At 41.1% G+C, this 20,000-nt stretch overlaps 1 protein-coding gene across 1 annotated transcript in view; it reads right to left on the bottom strand.

The window, feature by feature from the left end:
* The window catches only part of Elk (Eag-like K[+] channel), a 686,579-nt gene that overhangs the window by 120,797 nt on the left and 545,782 nt on the right, over positions 1 to 20,000 (bottom strand). The window contains 1 exon segment of the mRNA XM_068356818.1: positions 11,325 to 11,465. Coding sequence (XP_068212919.1) covers positions 11,325 to 11,465 — 141 coding nt within the window.

Below are 20,000 nucleotides of genomic sequence, written 5' to 3'. Positions count from 1 at the left end.
TAAGGTTGGGGGGTTGGGGGAGCCTATAGGTCTATCTGCCGAGTCTTCAGCAGCCACTGCCTGGCCCTCCCTGGTCCTAGCTTGGGTGGAGAGGAGGCTTGGGCGCTGATCATATATGGTCAATCTCTAGGGCATTGTCTTGATTGCTAGGGCAATGTCAATGTCCCTTGCCTCTACCATTCATAAGCGACCTTTAAACCTTTAAACAAAGCAGTGCAAGAATTCATGGGCATGATTAACTATTATCACCGTTTCCTGCCAGCCACTGCCGCCACTCTTGCCCCTCTCAAGAGCAAGCCAAAAGACCTGAAGTGGGGTCCCCTTCAAGAAGCGACCTTCTGCAACGCAAAGAATGCCCTTTCAACCACTGCTGGTCTCACTTTTCCTGTGCCACATGCACTTCTCCTTCTCTCCACCAATGCCAGACACGTCGCTATTGGTGCAGTAATCATGCCTTCTTCAGAAGAAAACTGTCCAAAGCGGAATCCGGGTACTCTACCTTCGACTGCAAATTGGTGGTGGTGCACTTGGCTGTTCGTCAATTTTGCCATTTCTAGGAAGGTACACCATTCGTCAGTCGCACACACCACATGCCTCCAGTGCAGGCATTCACTGACAGCCAGACGCCTGGTCAATGCAGACATATCTCTGCCTTGGCTTAATACAATTGGACCCTTCAACATGTCCCAGGGAAAATGAATCACGTTGCCAGTGCCCTGTCAAAAAACACATTGGCCGCCATTCACCTGGGATTGGATTACATCATCTTGGCAGAAGCCCAACGAAAAGATCCAGAGTACCAAGCATGTAGGACATACTGCATATCCCTCCATTGGGAAGATGTCCCCCTCGACGACTCCAACACCAAAATCCTCTGCGACATCAGTACTGGTAGACCTAAAACGTGGATACCTGCTCTCATGCGCCGACAGGTGTCGACTAAACTCATGGCCTTTCACATCCTTCTTGCTGTTCTACTGTACAACTACTGAAGACAAAGTTCTTTCAACACAGTATTACCTAGGATGCTAAGAACTGGGTCTGCACCTGTACTTCATGCCAAACTTCAAAAGTATATCGACACACTGATACAGGAGTGAGCACCTTTCCCCAACCTCACATTCACGTCTATGTTGTTGGGTCCCTACTCACATCACAAGGACATGGTTACTTTTTTACCGTTATCGACCGTTCCACTTGTTGGCCTGAAGCCATTCCCATGAAAACTGCAATGTCCACCTCATGTACATCTTCCTTACTCTCAGGAGGGATAGCGAGATTTGGTATCCCTGAGCACATTACTTCTGGCAGGGGTACCACTTTCTCCTCTCAATTTTGGACATCATTAGTATATCTCCTGGGAATCACCCCACATTAGACAACCGCTTAAAACCCTGCTGCCAACGGAATGGTTGAATATTTTCATCGCACCATCAAAGCAGCTTTGATGACTCGTTGCAAGGACTCCAATTGTTATATTCAGCTTCTCTTGGTCCTCCTGGGATTAATGACCACTCCTAATGATGCCCTGTATGTCTTTGCTGCTGAAATGGTGTATGGCAACCCGTTGGTCGTTCCAGCCTAATTTTTTTCGTCTGTAACTTCCTCTGACTACTTCCAGTGCCTACGTCATGTTGTGGGAAAATTTACTCCATGCCACCAGACTTGCAAAAGCCCCCAGCTAAGAAACACATACCGACAGATCTGCACTCGGCACCACAAGTTTTCCTGCAGACATTAGCAAACCGCCGCTAACGTCCCCCTTACACAGGCCCTTTCCTTGTAAGCCATCGTACGTCGAAAGCAATCTTAATTAACCCGCGTGGCAAAGAAGACTCTCTCTTCATTGATCGCATATCTACAGCCAGATGACCCACTTAGAGTACGCCACTCAAGATCAGGGCGCCCTATTTCACATGTATGTCCTTTTTAGGGGGGAGCCAAGTAACGCAAAGGTTTCACACACTCGTACATTGTAACGGTATCTTAAATTTATTTTTCTATATCTCGCACTTTACCTCACTGTTAATAAAACCCGTTTAAGCCTGTCTTTCATGAAACTACATGTTTGAATTTTTGTGACATTCTTCCTCTGAAACTTGTATATCAGCTTGCTGTCTGTTGAAATATGTTGGTTGCATGCATTCACCTCTCCTCTCAGTTATCACCTAATTGGCACCCCACACAGGACCATCCTGTTTGTAATACTAGGTATGCAGTTAATGCTAATAGGTATGCCTCCTCCATTATAGGGCTCATCACTACAATGTATTCTAGAAACTTAATTCCAGCTGGGACCAAGTTGTAGAATGATAATCTTAATCTGGTAATTGAATATATATATATATATATATATATATATATATATATATATATATATATATATATATATATATATATTGCAGTTATAATATATATAACTATCTCCACCAAGGAAGTTATATTTTTTATATAATATGTATACATGTATAAAGTACCTTTGTGATCAGCAAGAAAATTGGCAGGTAACTCGAGAAGTCGTTAATCATCAAAACCCCTAAGGTAAAATGCATCATCATAGTGAGAAAAGGGCAAGTGTCCACCCTAACTGTAATCGACTACCGATCACTTGCCCTTGCCAATATCATCCAGCAAAAATTTATCGTACAAGAATTTCTAAATTTTCTTCACTCTTATTTACTATTTTTCCCTTTGCATTTTTTCCTTAATTGTGATATGTCCCGTCTTTACATATTCCTTCAACCTACCACTAATGAAGAAGGGTTATCAGTTTCCCAACTCCCCACTCTTTTCCTTCTTCCCGTCAATTCTCATCCTTATCATTCATCCCTCCCGTCAATTTTCATCCTTTTCTGTCACCCCTCCCGTCAATTTTCAGTTTTATCTGATAACCTCCCGTCAATTCTCATCCTTGTATGTCACTAACCTCCCGTCAATTCTCATCATACTCTTCTGTCACCAACCTCCTGTCAATTCTCATCATACTCACCTGTCCCTAACCTCCCGTTAATTCTCATAATTATATGTCACCAACCTCCAGTCATTTCTCATCCTTGTATGTCACCAACCTCCCGTCAATTCTCATAATTATATGTCACCAACCTCCAGTCATTTCTCATCCTTGTATGTCACCAACCTCCCGTCAATTCTCATCATACTAGTCTGTCCCTAACTTCACGTCAATTGTCATCATTATATGTCACCAACCTCCCGTCAATTGTCATCATACTAGTCTGTCCCTAACTTCACGTCAATTGTCATCATTATATGTCACCAACCTCCCGTCAATTCTCATCATACTAGTCTGTCCCTAACTTCACGTCAATTGTCATCATTATATGTCACCAACCTCCCGTCAATTCTCATCATACTAGTCTGTCCCTAACTTCACGTCAATTGTCATCATTATATGTCACCAACCTCCCGTCAATTCTCATCATACTAGTCTGTCCCTAACTTCACGTCAATTGTCATCATTATATGTCACCAACCTCCCGTCAATTGTCATCATTATATGTCACCAACCTCCCGTCAATTCTCATCATACTCGTCTGTCCCTAACCTCCCGTCAATTCTCATCATTATATCTCACCAACCTCCCGTCAATTCTCATCATACTCTTCTGTCACCAACCTCCTGTCTATTCTCATCATACTCATCTGTCCCTACCTTCCGCCAATTCTCACCCTTGTATGTCACCAACCTCCCGTCATTTCTCATCCATGTATGTCACCAACCTCCCGTCAATTCTCATCATACTCGTCTGTCCCTAACCTACCGTCAATTGTCATCATTATATGTCACCAACATCCCGTCAATTCTCATCCTTGTATGTCACCAACCTCCCGTCAATTCTCATCATACTTGTCTGTCCCTAACTTCCCGTCAATTGTCATCATTATATGTCACCAACCTCCCGTCAATTCTCATCATTATACGTCACCAACCTCCCGTCAATTGTCATCATTATATGTCACCAACCTCCCGTCAATTCTCATCATACTCGTCTGTCCCTAACCTCCCGTCAATTGTCATCATTATATGTCACCAACCTCCCATCAATTCTCATCCTTGTATGTCACCAACCTCCCGTCAATTCTCATCATACTCGTCTGTCCCTAACCTCCCGTCAATTGTCATCATTATATGTCACGAACCTCCCATCAATTCTCATCATACTCTTCTGTCACCAACCACCTGTCAATTCTCATCATACTCGTCTGTCCCTAACCTCCCGTCAATTCTCATACTTGTATGTCACCAACCTCCCGTCAATTCTCATCCTTGTATGTCACCAACCTCCCGTCAATTCTCATCATACTCGTCTGTCCCTAACCTACCGTCAATTGTCATCATTATATGTCACCAACCTCCCGTCAATTCTTATCCTTGTATGTCACCAACCTCCCGTCAATTCTCATCATACTCATCTGTCCCTAACCTCTCGTCAATTGTCATCATTATATGTCACCAACCTCCCGTCAATTCTCATCATACTCATCTGTCCCTAACCTCCCGTCAATTCTCATCCTTGTATGTCACCAACCTCCCATCAATTCTCATCTTTGTATGTCACCAACCTCCCGTCAATTCTCATCATACTCGTCTGTCCCTAACCTACCGTCAATTGTCATCATTATATGTCACCAACCTCCCGTCAATTCTCATCCTTGTATGTCACCAACCTCCCGTCAATTCTCATCATACTCGTCTGTCCCTAACCTCCCGTCAATTGTCATCATTATATGTCACCAACCTCCCGTCAATTCTCATCATACTCTTCTGTCACCAACCTCCTGTCAATTCTCATCATACTCATCTGTCCCTAACCTCCCGTCAATTCTCATCCTTGTATGTCACCAACCTCCCGTCAATTCTCATCATACTCGTATGTCCCTACCCTACCGTCAATTGTCATCATTATATGTCACCAACCTCACGTCAATTCTCATCCTTGTATGTCACCAACCTCCCGTCAATTCTCATCATACTCGTCTGTCCCTAACCTCCCGTCAATTGTCATCATTATATGTCACCAACCTCCCGTCAATTCTCATCCTTGTATGTCACCAACCTCACGTCAATTCTCATCCTTGTATGTCACCAACCTCCCGTCAATTCTCATCATACTCATCTGTCCCTAACCTCCCGTCAATTGTCATCATTATATGTCACCAACTTCCCGTCAATTCTCATCATACTCTTCTGTCACCAACCTCCCGTCAATTCTCATCTTTGTATGTCACCAACCTCCCGTCAATTCTCATCATACTCCTCTGTCCCTAACCTCCCGTCAATTCTCATCCTTGTATGTCTCCAACCTTCCGTCAATTCTCATCCTAGTATGTCACCTACCTCCCGTCAATTCTCATCATACTCGTCTGTCCCTAACCTACCGTCAATTGTCATCATTACATGTCACCAACCTCCCGTCAATTCTCATCCTTGTATGTCACCAACCTCCCGTCAATTCTCATCATACTCGTCTGTCCCTAACCTCCCGTCAATTGTCATCATTACATGTCACCAACCTCCCGTCAATTCTCATCCTTGTATGTCACCAACCTCCCGTCAATTCTCATCATACTCGTCTGTCCCTAACCTCCCGTCAATTGTCATCATTATATGTCACCAACCTCCCGTCAATTCTCATCCTTGTATGTCACCAACCTCCCGTCAATTCTCATCCTTGTATGTCACCAACCTCCCGTCAATTCTCATCATACTCGTCTGTCCCTAACATCCCGTCAATTGTCATAATTATATGTCACCAACCTCCCATCAATTCTCATCATACTCTTCTGTCACCAACCTCCTGTCAATTCTCATCATACTCATCTGTCCCTAACCTCCCGTCAATTCTCATCCTTGTATGTCACCAACCTCCCGTCAATTCTCATCCTAGTATGTCACCAACCTCCCGTCAATTCTCATCATACTCGTCTGTCCCTAACCTACTGTCAATTGTCATCATTACATGTCACCAACCTCCCGTCAATTCTCATCCTTGTATGTTACCAACCTCCCGTCAATTCTCATCATACTCGTCTGTCCCTAACCTACCGTCAATTGTCATCATTATATGTCACCAACCTCCCGTCAATTCTCATCATACTCATCTGTCCCTAACCTCCCGTCAATTCTCATCCTTGTATGTCACCAACCTCCCGTCAATTCTCATCATACTCGTATGTCCCTACCCTACCGTCAATTGTCATCATTATATGTCACCAACCTCACGTCAATTCTCATCCTTGTATGTCACCAACCTCCCGTCATTTCTCATCATACTCGTCTGTCCCTAACCTCCCGTCAATTGTCATCATTATATGTCACCAACCTCCCGTCAATTCTCATCCTTGTATGTCACCAACCTCACGTCAATTCTCATCCTTGTATGTCACCAACCTCCCGTCAATTCTCATCATACTCATCTGTCCCTAACCTCCCGTCAATTGTCATCATTATATGTCACCAACTTCCCGTCAATTCTCATCATACTCTTCTGTCACCAACCTCCCGTCAATTCTCATCTTTGTATGTCACCAACCTCCCGTCAATTCTCATCATACTCATCTGTCCCTAACCTCCCGTCAATTCTCATCCTTGTATGTCACCAACCTTCCGTCAATTCTCATCCTAGTATGTCACCTACCTCCCGTCAATTCTCATCATACTCGTCTGTCCCTAACCTACCGTCAATTGTCATCATTACATGTCACCAACCTCCCGTCAATTCTCATCCTTGTATGTCACCAACCTCCCGTCAATTCTCATCATACTCGTCTGTCCCTAACCTCCCGTCAATTGTCATCATTACATGTCACCAACCTCCCGTCAATTCTCATCCTTGTATGTCACCAACCTCCCGTCAATTCTCATCATACTCGTCTGTCCCTAACCTCCCGTCAATTGTCATCATTATATGTCACCAACCTCCCGTCAATTCTCATCCTTGTATGTCACCAACCTCCCGTCAATTCTCATCCTTGTATGTCACCAACCTCCCGTCAATTCTCATCATACTCGTCTGTCCCTAACATCCCGTCAATTGTCATAATTATATGTCACCAACCTCCCATCAATTCTCATCATACTCTTCTGTCACCAACCTCCTGTCAATTCTCATCATACTCATCTGTCCCTAACCTCCCGTCAATTCTCATCCTTGTATGTCACCAACCTCCCGTCAATTCTCATCCTAGTATGTCACCAACCTCCCGTCAATTCTCATCATACTTGTCTGTCCCTAACCTACTGTCAATTGTCATCATTATTTGTCACCAACCTCCCGTCAATTCTCATCCTTGTATGTTACCAACCTCCCGTCAATTCTCATCATACTCGTCTGTCCCTAACCTACCGTCAATTGTCATCATTATATGTCACCAACCTCACGTCAATTCTCATCATACTCTTCTGTCACCAACCTCCCGTCAATTCTCATCATACTCATCTGTCCCTAACCTCCCGTCAATTCTCATCCTTGTATGTCACCAACCTCCCGTCAATTCTCATCCTAGTATGTCACCAACCTCCCGTCAATTCTCATCATACTCGTTTGTCCCTAACCTACCGTCAATTGTCATCATTACATGTCACCAACCTCCCGTCAATTCTCATCCTTGTATGTCACCAACCTCCCGTCAATTCTCATCATACTCGTCTGTCCCTAACCTCCCGTTAATTGTCATCATTATATGTCACCAACCTCCCGTCAATTCTCATCATACTCTTCTGTCACCAACCTCCTGTCAATTCTCATCATACTCATCTGTCCCTAACCTCCCGTCAATTCTCATCCTTGTATGTCACCAACCTCCCGTCAATTCTCATCCTAGTATGTCACCAACCTCCCGTCAATTCTCATCATACTCGTCTGTCCCTAACCTACCGTCAATTGTCATCATTACATGTCACCAACCTCCCGTCAATTCTCATCCTTGTATGTCACCAACCTCCCGTCAATTGTCATCATTATATGTCACCAACCTCCCGTCAATTGTCATCATTATATGTCACCAACCTCTCGTCAATTCTCATCCTTGTATGTCACCAACCTCCCGTCAATTGTCATCCTTGTATGTTACCAACCTCCCGTCAATTCTCATCATACTCGTCTGTCCCTAACCTACCGTCAATTGTCATCATTATATGTCACCAACCTCCCGTCAATTCTCATCCTTGTATGTCACCAACCTCCCATCAATTCTCATCATACTCGTATGTCCCTAACCTCCCGTCAATTGTCATCATTATATGTCACCAACCTCCCGTCAATTCTCATCCTTGTATGTCACCAACCTCTCGTCAATTGTCATCATACTCATCTGTCCCTAACCTCCCGTCAATTGTCATCATTATATGTCACCAACCTCCCGTCAATTCTCATCCTTTTATGTCACCAACCTCCCGTTAATTCTCATCCTTGTATGTCACCAACCTCCCGTCAATTCTCATCATTATATGTCACCAACTTCCCGTCAATTCTCATCCTTGTATGTCACCAACCTCCCGTCAATTCTCATCATACTCGTCTGTCCCTAACCTCCCGTCAATTCTCATCATACTCGTCTGTCCCTAACCTCCCGTCAATTGTCATCATTATATGTCACCAACCTCCCGTCAATTCTCATCATACTCTTCTGTCACCAACCTCCCGTCAATTCTCATCCTTGTATGTCACCAACCTTCCGTCAATTCTCATCATACTCGTCTGGCCCTAACCTCCCGTCAATTGTCATCATTATATGTCACCAACCTCCCATCAATTCTCATCATACTCGTCTGTCCCTAACCTCCCGTCAATTGTCATCATTATATGTCACCAACCTCCCGTCAATTCTCATCCTTGTATGTCACCAACCTCCTGTCAATTCTCATCCTTGTATGTCACCAACCTCCCGTCAATTCTCATCCTTGTATGTCACAAACCTCCCGTCAATTCTCATCATACTCGTCTGTCCCTAACCTCCCGTCAATTGTCATCATTATATGTCACCAACCTCCCGTCAATTGTCATCATTATATGTCACCAACCTCCCGTCAATTCTCATCCCTGTATGTCACCAACCTTCCGTCAATTCTCAACATACTTGTCTGTCCCTAACCTCCCGTCAATTGTCATCATTATATGTCACCAACCTCCCGTTAATTCTCATTCTTGTATGTCACCAACCTCCCGTCAATTCTCATCATACTCGTCTGTCCCTAACCTACCGTCAATTGTCATCATTACATGTCACCAACCTCCCGTCAATTCTCATCCTTGTATGTCACCAACCTCCCGTCAATTCTCATCATACTCGTCTGTCCCTAACCTCCCGTCAATTTTCATCATACTCTTCTGTCACCAACCTCCTGTCAATTCTCATCACACTCATCTGTCCCTAACCTCCCGTCAATTCTCATCCTTGTATGTCACCAACCTCCCGTCAATTCTCATCCTAGTATGTCACCAACCTCCCGTCAATTCTCATCATACTCGTCTGTCCCTAACCTACCGTCAATTGTCATCATTACATGTCACCAACCTCCCGTCAATTCTCATCCTTGTATGTCACCAACCTCCCGTCAATTCTCATCCTTGTCTGTCACCAACCTCCCGTCAATTCTCATCCTTGTATGTCACCAACCTCCCGTCAATTGTCATCATTATATGTCACCAACTTCCCGTCAATTCTCATCCTTGTATGTCACCAACCTCCCGTCAATTCTCATCATACTCGTATGTCCCTAACCTCCCGTCAATTGTCATCATTATGTCACCAACCTCCCGTCAATTCTCATCCTTGTATGTCACCAACCTCCCGTCAATTCTCATCATACTCGTCTGTCACTAACCTCCCGTTAATTGTCATCATTATATGTCACCAACCTCCCGTCAATTCTCATCCTTGTATGCCACCAACCTCCCGTCAATTCTCATCCTTGTATGTCACCAACCTCCCGTCAATTGTCATCATTATATGTCACCAACTTCCCGTTAATTCTCATCCTTGTATGTCACCAACCTCCCGTCAATTCTCATCATACTCGTCTGTCCCTAACCTCCCGTCAATTGTCATCATTATATGTCACCAACCTCCCGTCAATTGTCATCATTATATGTCACCAACCTCCCGTCAATTCTCATCCTTGTATGTCACCAACCTTCCGTCAATTCTCATCATACTCGTCTGGCCCTAACCTCCCGTCAATTGTCATCATTATATGTCACCAACCTCCCGTCAATTCTCATCATACTCGTCTGTCCCTAACCTCCCGTCAATTGTCATCATTATATGTCACCAACCACCCGTCAATTCTCATCATTATATGTCACCAACCTCCCGTCAATTGTCATCATTATATGTCACCAACCTTCCGTCAATTCTCATCATACTCGTCTGGCCCTAACCTCCCGTCAATTGTCATCGTTATATGTCACCAACCTCCCGTCAATTCTCATCATACTCGTCTGTCCCTAACCTCCCGTCAATTGTCATCATTATATGTCACCAACCTCCCGTCAATTCTCATCCTTGTATGTCACCAACCTCCTGTCAATTCTTATCCTTGTATGTCACCAACCTCCCGTCAATTCTCATCCTTGTATGTCACCAACCTCCCGTCAATTCTCATCCTTGTATGTCACCAACCTTCCGTCAATTCTCATCATACTCGTCTGTCCCTAACCTCCCGTCAATTGTCATCATTATATGTCACCAACCTCCCGTCAATTGTCATCATTATATGTCACCAACCTCCCGTCAATTCTCATCCTTGTATGTCACAAACCTTCCGTCAATTCTCAATATACTTGTCTGTCCCTAACCTCCCGTCAATTGTCATCATTATATGTCACCAACCTCCCGTTAATTCTCATTCTTGTATGTCACCAACCTCCCGTCAATTCTCATCATACTCGTCTGTCCCTAACCTTCCGTCAATTCTCACCATTATCCGTCACTAATCTCCTGTCAATTTTCAGCATTATATATTACCAATCTCCCATCAATTCTCTTCTTCATCTGTCACTAACCACCCATAAATTCTCATCTTTATCTGTCACTAACCTCTTGTCCCTAAGCTCCTGTCAATTCTCATCCTTTTATGTCACCAACCTACCGTCAATTCTCATCCTTATCTGTCACTACCCTTCCGTCAATTTTCATTCTTGTATGTCACCTCCCATTAAGTGTTATCATCCTAATCGGTCAATAAAACCTCCTGTCAATTGTCATCCTTATGTGTCACTAAACCTCTAGCAATTCCCATCTTTATATGTCAATAATATCACCACTTTTCCGGGAACAGCGTTCTACCAATAGGACTCCACTCACCTCCATTTTCGTAGCTGGAGTAGAGGTCCATCTCCTCGAGCTTCGAGTTGGTGACATCCTTGTGAGAAGCCAAAAAGAGGACCACCTCCCTCTTCTCGTTCTTGATGGGCACAATGTCCAACAGACACCAGAAGGAGGCACCTAGAGGGAAAAGAAGAAAGAAGTTCGTTTTAATCGATAAAGTTATTTTACCTCTTTTAAGTAGTCGAAAAGTACAATCAAATTAAAGTCTTCAGACAGACTCTTACGTCGGCGAACCTAACACACACAATATGGAAGAGTGATTATCAGCGATTGTTTGCGGACTATTGAAGTTTACTGCACATGCCAAGCAAATCCTGTGGGTCCCCCAGAGCCCTTTTTGAGTAAAGGGAAACTGACACGCACTCTACAAAGTAAAAACTTTCGACACCAAGAAAAAAAATGTACCTCGCAATTGCCCATCAAGTTATTGAAAAAAGAAAAAAAAAAAAACTATGGGTAGGCGATCAATAAAAACACTGGACAGATTTTTAACATGTGGGATGCTCCTCATTCACCAATTCAATTCTAAAAATGCTAACAATGAATAGGGTATCATTTGCTGGGACTATTTGTTCATTGTAAATAAATGATTATTCATGTAATACTTCAAAGGAGTTAAATATACATTAAATGATCAAGCTAATACATGTAATGCTTCACGGTCGTAACCCTACCAACTGCACGTCATACTTCGAAGGAGTTGAATATACATTAAATGATCAACTAGCATTCATTCTTTAACAGCTACAACGACAGTTTACAAACCTTTCTTTAAAAGCGTGCATTTACTCGACTCTGGTGCGGACCCCAATTGTATTCTCTCTCTCTCTCTCTCTCTCTCTCTCTCTCTCTCTCTCTCTCTCTCTCTCTCTCTCTCTCTCTCCAATGATTTTAATCTCGTTACACATTAGTAGATATCTTGTGTGAATTAAATACAAAGGGTGAAATGCGTATCTTCACGCGACATTATGTATTAATTCTTTTAATTTTTTTTTCATTATACAGATTGAAAATACATTAACAACACTAAAATCTATTATGGCATAAACCTCATATCATTAACTAGAGGAATTTCATTATAAAATGTATAATTTAATTAAAATCCATACGATATTATCATAACACAAAAATCACTGAAAATCACAATTACCTATATCAAAATAATTAATAGGACCTGATGAATGGATATGGTAATTGACCACGCATGACATAATAATAATAATAATAATAATAATAATAATAATAAATAATAATGAAATGGCAGACTTATAATGAATAAACAAAATCATGAAAGTGATCAACAACAAAATTATTATAATTCAACTTCCGGTATTCAATCATGAGCTTAATTTCACCAAGGTTATTGCACGAATGTGTGTACTAATAAGATGCACAGAAATGTGCAAATAATTAAGCGAAATGCTTCAATTACAATTGTATTTGTTAGATTAAAAACACAGAATCATGAAAATTATATAGAAACATAAGTAAAAGGTAGATTGACGAAAGATATGACGGAAGAAAGTTAAATAACTTTTACTGATAACATGTACATATGTAATCCAATCAAACCAATATAAGAGTTGAGTGTACATGGTCTAATATTTTATTTGCACTATAAAATTGTATTTCATTATATGAGTGGGCAATCAAAACATGTAACATAGACTAGGCAATTAAACGTATATATAGTATGACGAAATTGTATAGGCAATCAAAACATGTAACACAGGTCATTAAACGTTAACATCGTATGACGAAAACGTCATTAAGGAATGCAACAATCATGTTCGCTAACTTGAATCTTCCGCCTAGATTTAACAGGCACAACCAAGGCACAATGCTCACCTTATGAGATTCCATACCTGTCTGCGAAACGGGGCAGACGCAATGACGAAGAACTACTCTGACAAGGTTGAAATGGACAATGCTGAACGAGGGGACCGGGAAATGAACGACACTCGCAGGTTGTTGGACTATTCCGTAAGTTCTCATATATTCTTTTGGCCTTGGACTATTCACAAATAGAATATCGATGTTCTATCACGCGACGTATTTCTTACGTTCTACTTATAACTCCGCCAACGAAGTTGGAGGGAGGTTTATGTTTTACCCTCTGTTTGTGTGTGTTTGTTTGTGAAAAGCTTCCTGGTCATAATTTTAATCATATAGTAATCAAACTTGCAGGGATTAACTGTTATGTAAAAAGCTGGATATTATTAAATTTTTCGAAAATCAAAGTCGAAGGTCAAGGTCAAGGTCACGGTCAAGCAAAATGTCCACTTCACGTTATCAGCCAAACAGTTTGGACATCGTTGTCACAGAGACTTCAAACTTGGTTCATATTTGAGTGTATGAAAATCCACGCCAATTAATACATGTTAAGGTCAAAGGTCAAGGTCAAGTTCAAGCAAAAGGTTGAGAGATAAACTGCCGCGGCGGAGGGCTGCTCTTTACTAAGTGCCACTCTAGTTACTAAAGGGAAGGATGCGTGGTATTAGTTTAGAATTATAGAATTTGGCCAATATGACCCTGCTTGGAAAAAAAAAAAAAAAAAAAAAAAAAAAAAAAAAAAAAAAAAAAACGCTATTCGGGATTAAGACTCTTTACCATCCAATACTCAATTTTCACAACATGAACTTAACAAAAATTGATAATAAATAAACCAAACCTATACATAGACCAACTGATATGTAAATCGTTTAAAGTTTAAAGTTTGATGGTATTAGAGCATACTACTCATGAATACTTTATGCTGCAAAGTTTGTGCTCCACAAAAAGCGCCAAAAATATCTCCTGAGAACACAAGTTTTTCGCTTTATCAAAAAATGTATCAAATGAGAGAGAGAGAGAGAGAGAGAGAGAGAGAGAGAGAGAGAGAGAGAGAGAGAGAGAGAGAGAGAGAGAGACTAAGTAATCTATATTTAGGAGGAAATACAATAAGCAAGAGAGAGAGAGAGAGAGAGAGAGAGAGAGAGAGAGAGAGAGAGAGAGAGAGAGAGTGAGAGCAAAGTAATCTATATTTAGGAGGAAATACAAGAGAGAGAGAGAGAGAGAGAGAGAGAGAGAGAGAGAGAGAGAGAGAGAGAGAGAGAGAGAGCTATGTAATCTATATTTAGGAGGAAATACAATGAGAGAGAGCTAAGTAATCTATATTCAGGAGGAAATACAATAAGCAAGAGAGAGAGAGAGAGAGAGAGAGAGAGAGAGAGAGAGAGAGAGAGAGAGAGAGAGAGAGAGTAAGTAATCTATATTTAGGAGGAAATATAATAAGCTACTTAAAATATTAAGCTCCTCGGTACATACTTCTAGCTACCGTTCTCATACTGAAGTCGTTCAAGCGATAAGGAACGATATTAAGGAGAAATGCTTTCTCTATCATTTTATCCGGTCTCTATAAGAACGTTTGAAATGAATATCAAATAAATTGAAATGAGTACCAGAGTATTGAGGAAAACTTTTGACACGCATCCAATATAAATCCGACATGAAATATGTATTTGAACTTACAAAGGGGACCTGACTATCGCTAGCTTAATGCCAATAGGTGTGTGTGTGTGTCTTTTTTTTTTTTTTTACTGCAGTCTTAGCTTTAACTCTACCTGCCCGTCACGGTCATCGAATACATGAATAGTTTTTACATTAAAGTAATTTTCTTCGAAAGACATTTTGGATAATTTTCATGTGCATCTTCCAGTCGTTTGTCTGTTTTGGGACAATTTTTATGTTCAAATTGCTGTCATATGTGGGTCATTACTGAGCTCTGTTCGTTTATCAGTCTAACAATTAAAGGAGCGTAAGTCGAATAGGGAAAAAAATCGAGTGACAGACTACCCAATCCCCTTAAGGGTATCATTTCTCAAGCGTCAATCCATTCATAACCCAACGCAAGGAAGCTTCGGGGCTACCATGACTAGCTCTTCCCAAATCACCAAGTTGCAAGAAATGAGCGAAGTCGCGTCAAAGATGTCACAGAAAGACGACACTGAAATCGAGTCGTATACCCGAAAAGTGACATCTAGCGGCGAGAGTTTTCTGAGGTCGCGCAGGGGAGCTGCTGCTTTCCACTATTCTGGCAGAGCTGACAAAAATCAAATTATACTTGACGAGAATTTCGAGGCCTTTCTGTCACCACGACCTGACCACCTGTGCGTGTAATTTATTTTTCCCGGATTGCTTGTCCCTATGTGTGACATTTGTGTGATGTTTTCGAGTCGGGGAAGATTGCTCGCATATAAGTTCATGACTGGCAAATCAATTTTCCGCTCCCAAATTGTCGGAGGTAATAAATAAACAAGGACGCTATGAAATAAAGATAGGATTTTTATGGTGGATAAAAAACATGGATGAATATATTTGTAAACGGGTAATGTATATTATTCCTTAATAGTGTAATACCGAAACTTCAACGATGTAATTATAAAGGTAATTCAATAAACGAAAGAAAATATTTATCTTTTTGGCAACAACACACAAAAAACAAACATACATTCTGATACTCTTTTTTTAAACTACTTTTCCTTAACCGAGCACCAACTATCTTCTCTCTAACAAAATTAAGACCACGAAATGTTGAAGATCATATTTTGGTTTGAAATGATTTATAGAATTTGGTAAAAGCCCACTGCTGGGTCCAGGAAGGCCACTTGGTCCTGAGATGAAAGAAGTGTTAGTGGCTGCAGTTGTACTAGAAGTTGGACACTGTGACGGCCGAGAGAAAGGTTATGACTCAAAGGCAGGATGCAATCAACTGATTAACTTTATTAAAGAACACTCTCCTTTATATACAAAACCTCAAGGCAACAGGAAAATACATGTTCGAGAGACAGACAATGTTAGAGAGGAAACACGCAGACATGTTTATTCTGGTTCTTTTTAGTGCGAGGGAAGAGCGCAGATACAAGCATAATATATACAAAATATTTTATGTACGATCGTGTGACACACGGTTGGTACAACACCAAGATAGACGAATGGAAGCGTGAACGGAAGTAAAATGGAAAGCTAAAAACAAGTTAAAGTCGAAGTAATGCCTACAGTGAACCACGGGGAGGTGCAATGGCGGCTTTAGTCCCCTAAAGGGAGAAGACATTATCCCTGGTTCGGCAAAGATATTTAAACTCATAAGTTACTTGGAACTTTATTTAGTCTGAAATTCTTGGTCAAAGTCATAAGGTCAATGTTGAAGTTTATGACAGACACACGGCCACCCTCCTATTAAATGTAAGGTTAATACTACTACTACTACTACTACTACTACTACTACTACTACTACTACTGGGGAATTTATGATAAAGAATGTACAGTATGACTGAACTTCTTCACTACTTTCAGTTTAAAGGTTTAAAGGTCGCTCATGAATGGCAAAGGCAAGGGACAGTGACAACGCCCAACCAATCAGGACAATGCCCAAGAGACTGACCATATGAACAGCGCCCAAGCCTCCTCTCCACACAAGCTAGGACCAGGGAGGGCCAGGCAGTGGCTGCTGATGACTCAGCAGATAGACCTGTAGGCTCCCCCAAACCCCCCAACCTTAGCTCACAAGGATGGTAAGATTGCAGACACTAATGGCACTAACGAGTCTGAGCGGGACTCGAACCCCCGACTGGCAAACACCAGGCAGATACGTTACCAATCAGACCACAACAACTTGCATATAAAGGGGGGCTCCTCTATCCCCCTTCTAAATGGAATAAAGCTCTTTGATGAAACATTCACACGGGTGGTTAGGGTCAACTCTAGCTCAGTCCTTAAACCTTGAATATGTAAAAGGCAATATCTATTTACATACCTTAGGAGTTTAAAGAGATTAAGGCACGGCCAAAGTATCGTTATCTATAGTCCATTTCTTTTAGAGATGCATATTTGCACATACTTGCAGCGGTGCCCTTTTAGCTCGGAAAAGTTTCCAGATCGCTTATTGGTTGGACAAGATAATTCTAACCAATCAGCGATCCGGAAACTTTTCCGAGCTAAAAGGGCACCGCCACGAGTCGGTGCAAATATGCATCGCTAAAAGAAATGGACTATAGACATTTTAACATCGAGTATAAATTATGCCTATAAAAGCAAATAAGGAAATAGATGTTTTTCAAGAGGCGTTCAAACAAGTGTTCAATGATTTTTTAGGTAATGAGAAAAATTATAGACTTTGAACAGTAATCCTCATGGCTTGAGCTGTCACGACAACGTTTACCAAATGCAGAGGTGTAACATTGTCAGCATTTTCTCTCCTATATCTTTCTTCCCTTTGGCTTCAGCTTTTCCTATTTTTGTATAGCATTGATGTGAGTTGATGATATATATATATATATATATATATATATATATATATACACTAAATTTAGGTAAACAGATGAGAGGAGAATCAGCAGTAGGTAAATTTGTAGTAGGCACAAGGAATGACAGAGGAGACATGCTTGTAGAATTTGCTGAATGAAACAATCTTACAATCATGAACACATTCTTTTATAAAAAATTAATATAAAAAATAGACACGGAGAAGACCAAATGGAGAATCGAAAAATAAAATGGATGTTATTCTCAGAGAAAAAGTCAATTTAGTTTAAGACGCTATAATGTTAATCAAGCAATCATAGAATGGTGAGAAGCAAATTATTTTAAAGATCTAAGGAAGAAGATAGAAAAATTGATTTTAAGAAAGAAAATAAACACTCCTGTAATAATTTAGTTAATCAATACAAAATAGGTACTTCTTCATATATATATATATATATATATATATATATATATATATATATATATATATATATATATATATATACATAATATATATATATATATATATATATATATGTATATATATAAATAACACACAGAGTATGTGCGTATGTTGGTGAAAAAATCCCATGATTGATGAACACCCTTATGAAACCGCAACTATAAAAAAAAAAAAAGATAGAACTACAAGTATAAACATAAGCTATTCCGTGCAGCATGTTAAAGCAAAGACACACAACAAAAAAGAAGCAGAAGAAGAAGAAGAAGAAGAAGAAGAAGAAGAAGAGGAGGAGGAGGAGGAGGACGCAAAAGACGAGGTGATAAGCGCCCATGGAAAGACCCGTAACACGTGGGCAGCTTTAAGCATAGAAATGCCGTCTGACATGATGATATCGGGAGATATTCACCTTTGCCCTCTACACTAACTAACACCCGCCCCCTCCCCTAACCAACCCCCCCCTCCTCTAAACACTCCCCCGCCCCCTCCCCTAACCAACCCCCCCTCCTCTAAACACTCCCCCGCCCCACCATTACCCCCTGAAGGCCATTCAATTATTCTTCCCCTTCCGCAAAAATAAAAAAGTCCTAAGGAAAGTAAAATAAAGATTTCTGCAGAGACAGAAAAGGAGATATCGAGTATGACACCAACCAGAGGTTGCACTGCGAGGTAAGAAGGGAAACAACGGAAAAAATTGACTCGGTGCACGACTGTCCGGTTTGTAAGAGTATTTTTCGTTTGAGAAAGCACCATCAGATGGCGTGTGAGATTACTGAGAGAGAGAGAGAGAGAGAGAGAGAGAGAGAGAGAGAGAGAGATATCTTCGTACACATTAATGCAATGAGATAGGGAGAGATGATATCTGTTCATTCTAATTCAATGAGAGAGAGAGAGAGAGAGAGAGAGAGAGAGAGAGATTATCTTCGTTTACACTAATGTAATTTGAGATAGAGAAGAAAGAGAGAAATCTATTCTTCACACCGATCAGTGAAAGAGAAAGATGATCTCTGTTCATTCTAATTCAATGAGAGAGAGAGAGAGAGAGAGAGAGAGAGAGAGAGAGAGAGATTATCTTCGTTTACACTAATGTAATTTGAGATAGAGAAGAAAGAGAGAAATCTATTCTTCACACCGATCAGTGAAAGAGAAAGATGATCTCTGTTCATTCTAATTCAATGAGAGAGAGAGAGAGAGAGAGAGAGAGAGAGAGAGATTATCTTCGTTTACACTAATGTAATTTGAGATAGAGAAGAAAGAGAGAAATCTATTCTTCACACCGATCAGTGAAAGAGAAAGATGATCTCTGTTCATTCTAATTCAATGAGAGAGAGAGAGAGAGAGAGAGAGAGAGAGAGAGATATCTTCGTTTACACCAATGCAATGAGATACAGAGATGAGAGAGAGAGAGAGAGAGAGAGAGAGAGAGAGATCTTCGTTTACACCAATGCAATGAGAGACAGAGATGAGAGAGAGAGAGAGATCTATTCACACTGATCAATAAAAGAGAAAGATGGCCTCTATTCTAATTCAATGAGAGAGAGAGAGAGAGAGAGAGAGAGAGAGAGAGAGATCTTCGTACACATTAATGCAATGAGAGATAGAAATAATATCCATTCATTGCAATGCAATGAGAGAGAGAGAGAGAGAGAGAGAGAGAGAGATCTTCGTACACATTAATGCAATGAAAGATATAGATAATATCCATTCACTCTAATGCAATGAGAGAGAGAGAGAGAGAGAGAGAGAGAGAGAGAGATATCTTCGTTTACACCAATGCAATGAGAGAGAGAGAGAGAGAGAGAGAGAGAGAGATCTTCGTTCACATTAATGCAATGAGAGAGAGAGAGAGAGAGAGAGAGAGAGAGAGATTATCTTCGTTTACGCTAATGCAATAAGATACAGAGATAATA

This window comes from Palaemon carinicauda, chromosome 33, assembly GCF_036898095.1.
Source record: "Palaemon carinicauda isolate YSFRI2023 chromosome 33, ASM3689809v2, whole genome shotgun sequence".
Taxonomy (NCBI): Eukaryota; Metazoa; Arthropoda; class Malacostraca; order Decapoda; family Palaemonidae; genus Palaemon; species Palaemon carinicauda.
Note: the sequence above shows the minus strand (reverse complement) of the source record. Positions and strands in the feature narration are given on the sequence as shown.